We start from the raw sequence: 10,895 nt of genomic DNA on the forward strand, positions 1-10,895 counted from the left end.
AGCACTGATGTCATTTTTATATTGAAAACGTTTTGTGATTTGATGTAGCCCTTGAAGGGATTTTAATAAAATTATATACCTTTTATAAAGGATTTTCCATAAATTTTTTGTGATTAATGGTATTAGCCAGCCCTATAAGAAAAAGACAACCATAAAAATTGCTACGTGGAATGTGAGGAGCTTATTCTCTTCGGGAAAATTAGATAACGCCGTGTTGGAAATGGATCGTTTGGGTATAGACATATTAGGCATAAGCGATACACAATGGCCAGGAAATGGCAAATGCCCCACAACTAATCATGGTATGTTTTATTCTGCCGGAAGTGACACCACAACCCATCGATACTGAGTTGGAGTCATCATCTCAAAAAAATGGAAAGATGCTGTAGCAAATTTTACTCCATTCTCAGAGCGCGTGATGTTAATACAACTGAAAGAAGAACATAATAAACATCATACAAGTGTACGCTCCTACAGCAGACAAAAACGAAGAGGAAATAGAACAATTCTATAATAACTTAGAAGAGGTGATGAGAACAACAAAGAGACAACACATTAACATAGTAATGGGCGATCTGAACGCCAAGGTAGGTCAGGGTAAAGTTGGAGAAAATGTCGGTGAATACGGCTTAGGTAATAGAAATGAAAGGGGTGATCGTTTAGTTTAGTTTTGTCAAAGCGAAGATTTAATAATAACTAATACATTCTTTAAATTACCCCCAAGGAGACTGTATACGTGGACGTCACCTCAACACACACAAGAAAAAGTAATCAGAAACCAAATAGATTACATAATGGTGACAAAAAGATACCGTAATGCCGTGAAATCTACTAAAACTTACCCTGGAACTGATATCGGTTCGGATCATAATCCAGTAGTATCTGTGTTAGAAGCTAGACCGAAGAAAATGAGAAAAACCATCATCCCGGCGTTAGACTTAAGTCAACTTAAAAGTGAACACCAACGACAAACAGTGCGCGAAGAAATCAACACCGGCCTCAGTGTAGCAGAAAACCAAATCCGCAGAACAGACAACATACACTCCGGGCCAAAAAAAATGGGACACCTTAAAAATGGGTCATTTTTGATGTCTCGAATCTCCTAAACCTGTTGTCCGATTTTAGTGATTTTTTTAATATGTTATAGCCTTATTCTCTAAGAATATGTATGTAGTAATAGTGTTGCTGAACATGTAAATGTCATTTTATACCGGGTGTAACAATAATGCTGTGTTTTTTCCTGAAAGTTCGTAACACCCTGTGGAATATTCTGGCATTTAAAAAATATTGAAATTAAAACTCAATTGTAGCCTTAGCCTTTCTTAACATTCTGCTTTTTGACTCATTCACTTATGTTGGATAATAAAAAAAGTTAGGTACTTTGACAACTAGCCATGTTCTTCATCAATGCAGGGTGTTTCTAAATAAGTGCGACAAACTTTAAGGGTTAATTCTACATGAAAAAATAATGACAGTTTGTTTTATAAACATATGTCCGCAAATGATTCGTTTCCGAGATACGGGATGTTGAATTTTTTCTTACAAACTGATAATTTATTTATTGCTCTAAAACCGGTTGCGATATGCAAATGAAATTTGGTAGGTTTTAAGAGGTAGTTATTTGACATTTTTTGACATACAACTAAAAATGTTATATCCTCCATTGGCGTGCATACAGGTAATATGACCGGGTAGTATGACCCGTATGCACGTCAATGGTGAATATAAAATACATAATTGTACGTCAAAAAATGCGCAATGACTGCCTCTTAAAACCCACCAAATTTCATTTGCATATCTCAACCGGTTTTAGAGCAATAAATAAATCGTCAGTGTGTAAGAAAAAATTGAACACCCGGTATCTCGAAAACGAAGCATTTGCAGACATATGTTTATAAATCAACCGGTCGTTATTTTTTCATGCAGAATTACCCCTTAAAGTTTGTCACACTTATTTAGAAACACCCTATATTGATGAAGAACATGGCTACTTGTCAAAGTACCTAACTTTTTCATTATCCAACATAAGTGAATGAGTCAAAAAGCAGAATGTTAAGAGAGGCTAGGGCTACAGCTGAGTTTTAATTTCAATATTTTTTAAAAGCTAGAATATTCCACAGGGTGTTACGAACTTTCAGGAAAAAACACAGTATTATTGTTACACCCGGTATACAATGACATTTACCTGTTCAGCAACACTATTACTACATCCATATTCTTAGAGAATAAGGCTATAACATATTAAAAAAATCACTAAAATCGGACAACAGGTTTAGGAGATTCGAGACATCAAAAATGACCCATTTTTAAGGTGTCCCGGTTTTTTTGGCCAGGAGTGTAGATGAAAAACTGAAGTATATAAACACTATAATAAGAACTACGGGAAAGAAACACCTAACCAAATCTCCAAAGAAACATAAGGTGTGGATGACACCAGACATACTAGAACTAATGGATGAAAGACGCAAATTGAAGAATAATTCAGAAAAATTCAGAGAGGTTGATAAGAACATAAAGCAAATAATAAAGAAGGCCAAAGAATCATGGATTAAAGAATAATGAAACTTTAATAAACGAAACTGGAGACCAAAACAATGAAATAAAAAGACGTATCGAAATTGCCAGGGCCACCTTCATAAAGATGATAAAATTCTTCTGCAACAGAGATATAAGCATCCCTCTACGATTAAGAATGCTAAGAGGCTACGTATTTAACACGCTATTATACGGTGTAGAGGCCTGGACTCTCAAACAGAACAACATAAAAAATATTGAAAGTTTCGAGATGTGGTGCTACCGTCGAATGCTGAAGATAAGTTGGGTTGAAAGAATCACAAATCTTGAAGTAATACGAAGGATAGGAAGAGACCCAGAAATTTTGTTAACGATAAAACGCAGAAAACTCGAGTATTTGGGTCACCTGATGAGAGGTCATAAATACGCATTACTTCAAAATATAATGCAAGGAAAAATAGAAGGAAAACGGAATCCAGGCCGTAGAAGAATGTCGTGGATGCGGAATTTGAGAGAGTGGTTTGGCTGCACCACTAATGAACTTTTTAGGTCAGCTGTAAACAAAGTCAGGGTAGCCTTGATGATTTCCAATCTCCGCTAGGAGTGGCACAAGAAGAAGAAGAAGGTATTAGCCAGCTACAGGAAAATTCTTTCTTTGTGGATTTTATAAAACACGTCCACTGGGATAATAGCGATTTCCTAATAATTACATTGATAATACATGCCGACGTCCGTTTCACTTAATGTTTTGATTTAAGGCCATCGGTACATAATTCGCAAATATTTTACGGCTATCCCTACTTTTACTGTCTTTACACGGCAAATTACGTGTAGTAAAATTCACACTGGTAAACATTATGTAAACATGTAAACATTACTAGAATGTCATTCTACTTGAAAATGTCATCATTAACTTAAAGAGATGGCTTTTGAATGTTCTTGGATAACTGTTATTTGTATAATTGCAAATTATTAATTCAGTTAATAAATGTGATAATTTTTGTACTAACTATGTATTCAGTGATTGTAATAATTTATATGTACAACAAAAACTAATACTCAATCGAGAAAAGAGGAAAAGTGTTAAAGTGATTTCTTAATAATATATTGTTAAATACTATGAAACGCTTACAATTTTGAACATCTTTAACGACAAAATACTTAGATCACAGAATATATTATCCTGATGTATTCTCTGCGTGGATCTTCCACAAATAGTACACAATAAATAACTTTTTATTAAGTCCACGTCTTAAATCAATTATTTATCAAATACACTATAATATATCAATATTATTTAATCAACAACTCAAAATATTCCCGATGCCATGTCAAATATTTAAAATTGTCACTGATTGTCAATGTCTGACTGACAATATTCTATTCGACTGAGTGCAATGTAAGACGAAGATAGATTTGGAAAATATTACCACGGACATTGTGTTCATTTTTTTCGAATCCTGAAAAAACCAATAAATATTTTTGAAAAATTTAAACGCAGAATGAAAGACTAAATTATTACCGAGAGCCGAAAGTCCCTTAGAATAAATAAAACGTTTATTTTGAATGAGATATTTGAAATTAAAAATCACACTAAATTTTCTCTTAGTTTTTCACCCCTGTAACTTATTAAAATAAACATTATAGAAGTTCTCAGGGACTTTCGGCCCTCGCTAATAACGTAATCTTTCATTCTGCGTTTAAATTTTTCAAAAATATTTATTAGTTTTCTCAGGATTCGAAAAAAATGAATCCCCATTTGAATAGCATTGCAGCCGAAAATACGTACCCATCCTCTTAACTTTCTTGCAAATCAATAATTACGTTTGTGCAAAGATCCGTTGAAACAACTGTATGTAACCTCATTACTAATCGTTTTTTATTTTAATTTTTTAGGGGTTTACCAACACATAAAAGGACAATTCTTGGGAGGTCATGCTATCCGTATTTTCGGTTGGGGTGTAGAAAACAATACCCCATATTGGCTGATTGCTAATTCCTGGAACACCGACTGGGGTGACTCTGGTACCTTCAAAATCCTTAGAGGCAGCGACCATTGCGGCATTGAAAGCGGAATAGTAGCTGGATTGCCCAAATAGAATAGGACTAGACGAATATCAATAATTAACATATTTCTTTAGTTTGTTGTTTTGCTGTTTTTCTTACATAATTAATAATTAACGTTTTTTACGTTTATTTAGATAAAGATACCAAATATTTGTGATTGTTAAGAGTTACTCAGTTAGTTTGTATTGTGACTTGAATAAATAAATTAGTTTGAGTTTCGTCTTCTTTCAGCTTTGTTGATTGGCTTATGTCTGTTGGGATTTAGGGATAACTGATATTGTCTGACCAGAACCACCTTTTCTCAGGTGTCCTATTGCTATCAAAAAAGCAAAGCAAAAACTTAGTAAACGAATGCAAGATGTTTTAAATCTAAAATAATAAGAATGTTCAAAAAACGCGACACAATATGAAAAATAGTTAAGCAACAAAGAATTGTAAACTTGCAATGAATAATAGGGAACTTGCACATTTTTTTTATTACATAATAATGTTCAGTTTTGTATAAAAATGAGATTTCCAAAATTTCACGCTTCAAAAACTCATAATAACTTAGAAGTACAACTTTTAAGTCTTCTGTATTGTAAAATAGTTCAAACGACCCGTGACGCCACATAGTTTAACTATGGTTTAACTATATTGTTCCGTTTATGGTTGTATTTAGGTATATTCTTCTGCTTCTTCTTTAGTTTATTGGCCTCCACCTACTTGGATATTTGGCCAGCTCGTCGTCGCGGAATAAAGGAAAAATATTTATATTCTAATGGCATTTATCGTATGTCATTGTAATAATATATACCAGTTTGTTGAGATTGAAGTTTGATATAGTTATTGAAGGAAAGGAAAGAAGGTTTACTATGGAAAATAAAACCATTTTGTAAAGTACAAATTTTCTATGAATAGTTCAAACGATCAAAAATACTTGTAACGTCACATAACTTCATTTTCTACTGACGTTTATAATGTTTAATTTAAAATTATATACAATTTTGCTTACTTTGTTGGTTCAGAATGTAAACATATAGCCCGATGACGTCACGACGCGTTTAGGGCTGGCTGGTATAATTTGAATTTTTAATCGTCTTTAGAGGCCAAACGAAAAACAAACAAAACTTTTTTTTATCTTTGATACATGTTTTAAATTATGTTCTGTTGTGATGTATAACATTTTTTTTTAATTTAAAATTGTATGCAAGTTCCCTATTGTATATATGTAACAAGTTTCTTACAAGCTCACTTCGCGAGGTGTTCTAGTGGATGTGTCTTCGATTCCTGGCCCGGTGAACAGAAAAATAAAAAAGGCTGACGCATCAGTTTAAAATTCATATGAATCTGAGGCTTAGACTGGAATATGCTGGTGTCTAATCGTTCTATAGGGGATCAGGACGGCCAGGAATAAGGGCTTGCGGCTCAGGACACTCCGCCTAGATCCGTACCGGAAGGGAGTTGACGCCTAATGCACCGGTGTGTACATACATGTAACAAGTTTACACAAGTAAACCTATTTGATTTGTGTGTTAGCAACAATATAATGTATTTATATTGGGGGAAGCTTTTGACCACAAGAACAATATTGCGACACCTGATATGAATAACATTGTACTCCACTAACACATTGTATCAGCAACTTTTCAAATTGACACCCTATATACTTAAAACATTTTTGTAGCGTATAAAAAAACAAAAAGATTCGTTCCTTCGTAAATCTTGTAGTTGTAATACAAAATGAGATATGGTAGATGAAAAGAGTTTGCTTTTTTTTGTGCATGCTCAAATCGGTGTATTCAATTTGAAATAACACAGAAACAGTCGATTTTAGGTGTATAACGTTGTCAATATCTTTTGTAGTCCTTGAAAAGGCCTTTATAATAAGCAATATTAAATGTCGATTACATTTAAACTAAGCGAGATATGCTGCAAAAGAAATTGATGACTAATGTATTTTAAGAAAACATGAGAAGTATATTTAACCCCTCGTCCACAAGAATTAAAATGCATCGTTTTTCTTCTAAAATACCTTTTATTATAGAGTTATTTGTATGCTCAAACAGTTGGACGGGTTTAAAATGAATGGTTTTTGAAAAAAAATAAGATCAAATTTTACAAATGTTTGCATTATGTCCTAAAAAGAGAAGATTTACTACAACTCCTTAGATGTAGGTAACACAAAAAAATCTGAACTTACCAAACATCTTTGGAAGCTTAATCTCACTAAAGTCGCTTTTCCGATTCATTGTTCAGCTTTTAAATGCAAATAGTTCGATTAAAATTATATTGCAATATAGTTTGGCCACGTATATCACACGTAAATACACATTTAAAAATTTAATTTCAATCCAATTAAGACACAAAAAGTTATATAGGTAGGTCATCTATCTTTTTCATCACCTGGATCAATGCAACAGCAGATGAATATCTGAAAATAAAACGAATTATGAGGTATTTGTATAAAACTAAAAACATACAGTAAAAAAATGGTAATACTGATTGGTTAAAGTTGTCTTTGATAATATAATCAGATATATAGAATAAGAAATAATCTCGCATTGCTTGTAAAGTAAAGGCAGGTGGATTTGTCGAAAAAGGTTGATTATATGAGGAATATTGTATTGTAATTTCACTGTTAATGGGGTTATCCCGTGTTTTAAATAAATAAATAAAATAAAATAAAAGACGCAGAAGCCATATCTACCATAATTAATTTTACCTATATAAAGAAACTTTATCACAAATTGGTTAGAAGTATTTAGTGTTGGTCATAAACATTTTTCTGAAACTGTTTCCCTTGATATCCCTAAAATAACCATTAAATGTTCAAATTATACGAACTCAAGAGATTATTTTTTATTTACCTTCTTATTTCACCTTCTGTGACTGGCTGTCGTTTTCTGTGCGCCTTAAGTGGTGGCAGACTATGAGTTGATTTTTGTTCACATCAAAAGTATGATACAGGTGACATTTTATTTATGAAAAAGTACTGCCCCAAAAGAAGTAATCCCATAGGAGCTATGATTTCATTTAGGTCGGATTCTTTTGTATTTATTTCAGGGGTGGAATTATTCTTTATATTTGGGATGTGAATATTAGTAAACTCTACAATTACGCTGAGCATTTCATTATAGAAAAAGTTTCTCCATATATATCGAATGGTATCCCCAAATTTTTAACGACCTCTTTATCATCCGGCATACGAGTTATCAAGATTACTGCCCTTGTTCATGATGTGGGAGAGCGGTGTTTTACCCACTTACTTCTTCTAACCAAGTAAAGGTACTTGTGAGGGACTATATAACTTCTACATCCTTATCTTCAATTTCATTCTCAGAATCAGAATATATTTCTTATGTCTCTATACTATATCCTCTTCGCGGTGTCTTCGTCTTTGTCGTCTTTGTTTGGACGCGGGCGACTGAAGTGTATGAAGACCGGCCTCACATGTGGGATAAAAAAAAAACAAACAATATTTCAAACGAGATATGAGACAACAAACTTTTGAAATGAGGTTGAAATATTTCGCGAATTGGAAAAGGACATAAAGCCACATTTAAAAAAAAATTTAAAACATGCTTACGTTCTACGCCCGGAAGTTAAAGAAGGTAAGTACTTATGTAACCTGAACAGTAAAATAAAAAAAACATCCAGGGATGTGTGTAGTAAGCTTCCTAGATTGCCCCGTCAGCCGTGCGCCCTAGGTTGTCCTCTGCGGCAGGCGTGTGAGTAGCCCGCTTTAACTTAATAAACTGCCATGTTGCTCACATTGAAAACTATAACAATAAATAGTGCACCATTTAACCAAGCAATATAGGCACATATATATTTATATTTGTTGATTTAACAGAAAAATATTTGTGCACAGCATGTACGTTGTTATGCAAAATATTCCGACCACCTCATATTTTCCAAAATGCAATTATTATAAAATAAATTCACCTACTTAGTTTGCAGTTTTTATTTAATTAAAAATTGGTATGTGTTAGTGTAAAATACGAGTAAATTGTAGTGTACCTATTAACTAAATTAAAAAACAAAATTAGAAATTGTAAGCAGATAGATTAATAATTTTTGAAACGCTGTGTAATTATCGGGGACCAGTTTTTTTTGCTGGACTATATATATCGAGCGGGATAAAAAGTAATGGCGACTTTAGTTTAATAAATTTTTTCTTTATAAAGAAATTGAACAAATATACCTATCGATAGCCTAATATGAAAGCATTGTAAGAGTTCCTTACATTAAATTATGATTATCGCAGATGCAAATGTTTGAAGTATTGATAGTTTCTATGAAATAGTTAATAAAAAAAAAGGTAAAAACAAATCAGTAGTTAGCCTCAAATTTTAATGAATGCATACAGACGAAACATAATTTGAGTCTTCCAACCCATAAGATGTAAGTGATAAAACTGCTTACTTTGGCAAAAAACCAGTGTAAATAATTTTGTCCGTCGACCGTCCATTTATGATCAATTTTAACACCCTCAAAATCATTGATTAATCATGACCCCTATTATTGAATGATTTTCTATTAATGAACGATTTCATTATAGGCAACAAAACGTACACATTGCTTGCATAAATTAATTAAACGCTCTGTGATTGGCAGCGACCTGTGGTGTAGGCAACCAAACATATACCTATAATGTTGTTCTGAAGCTATTTTCTTGTGGCATTTTTACAATTTTAACTATTTAGAATATGTATCATATGTATCTGAATTGCCGATATAAATGAGTCAAATTAAATAAATTATTAGAAGAATTTTTTTACTAAGCAACAACATTTTTGTTTATATTGATAGTATTTTGTATTTTGACAACGGCACCCGATTTGGGCGTCGAAACGTTAATAAAAATCATTTTTTGATAATATTGTGGCTTATTTCCCATTCTAAATAGTTAAAATATACCTATAATATTTTTACTACAAAAGCGATATTACGTAGGTCAAAATTATTGACGTAAGAGAACTGTCAAAACATTAGAATGTGACTTTTCGTTATTGCCATGCTTATTATAAACATGGCAATAATGAAAAGTCACATTCTAATGTTTTGACAGTTCTCTTACGTCAAAAATTTTGACCTACCTAATATCGCTTTTGTAGTAAAAATACTATATTTATATTCCCACTAAGGGGCTGTCCATTAATCACGTGAGGCTCGAAAGGTGGGGAGGGGTCCATAAAAAATCACGAAATATCACAAGGGGGAGGGGGGTGTAGTCATACATCACGTGTATTTATTTTTTCGTCACAAGTGTTCAAAAATCGAAGGCGGCATTGGTGTGACTGATAAAAAAAAAACTATTTTTTCATTCAAATTCTATAATAGTTTTATTAATATTGGATGTTAATGTTAAAAGCGACATGGGAGATACCTACTCTTCATGGTAAATTATCTTAAATTCTTAAGATAAGAAGGGACACCTGCGAAGTATTTTGTTTCGTACCATGTGTTTCCACTAGAAACACTGCACTGTCGCCGTATCCTATTTTATTTATCAGGTTTTAGTCTGTACATGATGTATTATACCTATTATCTGATGAATTGGTAGTCTTGTCAGTTATTCTGTTGTTTTGGCACTGAATACATGGGTAAACAGGGTTGCTAGGTCAGTTTTAATTCTTCAGTAGTTTTAATTTTGTATACTAAAATTAGAGAATACTTACAGATAAGTGTATTTTACAAATACCTACAAATAGAAGGTGATATAGGGGGGGGGGGGGTGTTAGCCTTAAACCTCACTATGTATCACCAAGGGAGGGGGCTTAAAAATGCCAAAAAAACATCACCTGATTAATGGACGGCCCCTAAAAAATTTAAAATCTGTCATTGTATCTCATTATTTACTTTATTGTTTAAAATTCTGTGTATTTGAAAAATCAAAAGATGGATATATCTGTATTAAATATGTATTATATAAAAGTTTTGTAATGAACTCGTGAATTAAAATGGCGATTAACAATCTCGAACATTAACGCGCTCGCCCCGCTCACGCGTTAAAATATCACATTCCTTTAGTTATCGTCCATATTTGAGATTTTGAGCGCCCACTGTCGGAATTGAATTTTACGAATAAAAAGAATATTTTTTAGTTTCATACTATAATCTTTAAAATGTTTCAAAATAAACTAAATATTAACATTTCATTTATTGCCTTTTATATAAAAAAAAAAGAAATACCTACTAATCACCCATTGTTATTTCCATTTATTAAACTTTGCTGACTGAATGGACTCAAGGCTCAATACATGGAAAAGAAGACATAGAAAGTATCTTTTGACAGATGATTGACAGATGAAACCGTTTATGTTTTTTGA

At 32.7% G+C, this 10,895-nt stretch overlaps 1 protein-coding gene across 1 annotated transcript in view; it reads left to right on the forward strand.

Annotated features, from left to right (window-relative positions):
- The window catches only part of LOC114333388 (cathepsin B), a 66,780-nt gene extending 61,985 nt beyond the window's left edge, over positions 1 to 4,795 (forward strand). The window contains exon 6 of the mRNA XM_028283256.2: positions 4,411 to 4,795. Within this exon, the coding sequence (XP_028139057.1) occupies positions 4,411 to 4,613 (203 nt within the window). The 3' untranslated portion in view covers positions 4,614 to 4,795. The remainder of the gene's footprint in view (positions 1 to 4,410) is intronic.
- The last annotated feature ends 6,100 nt before the right edge of the window (positions 4,796 to 10,895 follow it).

The sequence above is a fragment of the Diabrotica virgifera genome, chromosome 1 (assembly GCF_917563875.1).
Source record: "Diabrotica virgifera virgifera chromosome 1, PGI_DIABVI_V3a".
NCBI classification, from domain to species: Eukaryota; Metazoa; Arthropoda; class Insecta; order Coleoptera; family Chrysomelidae; genus Diabrotica; species Diabrotica virgifera.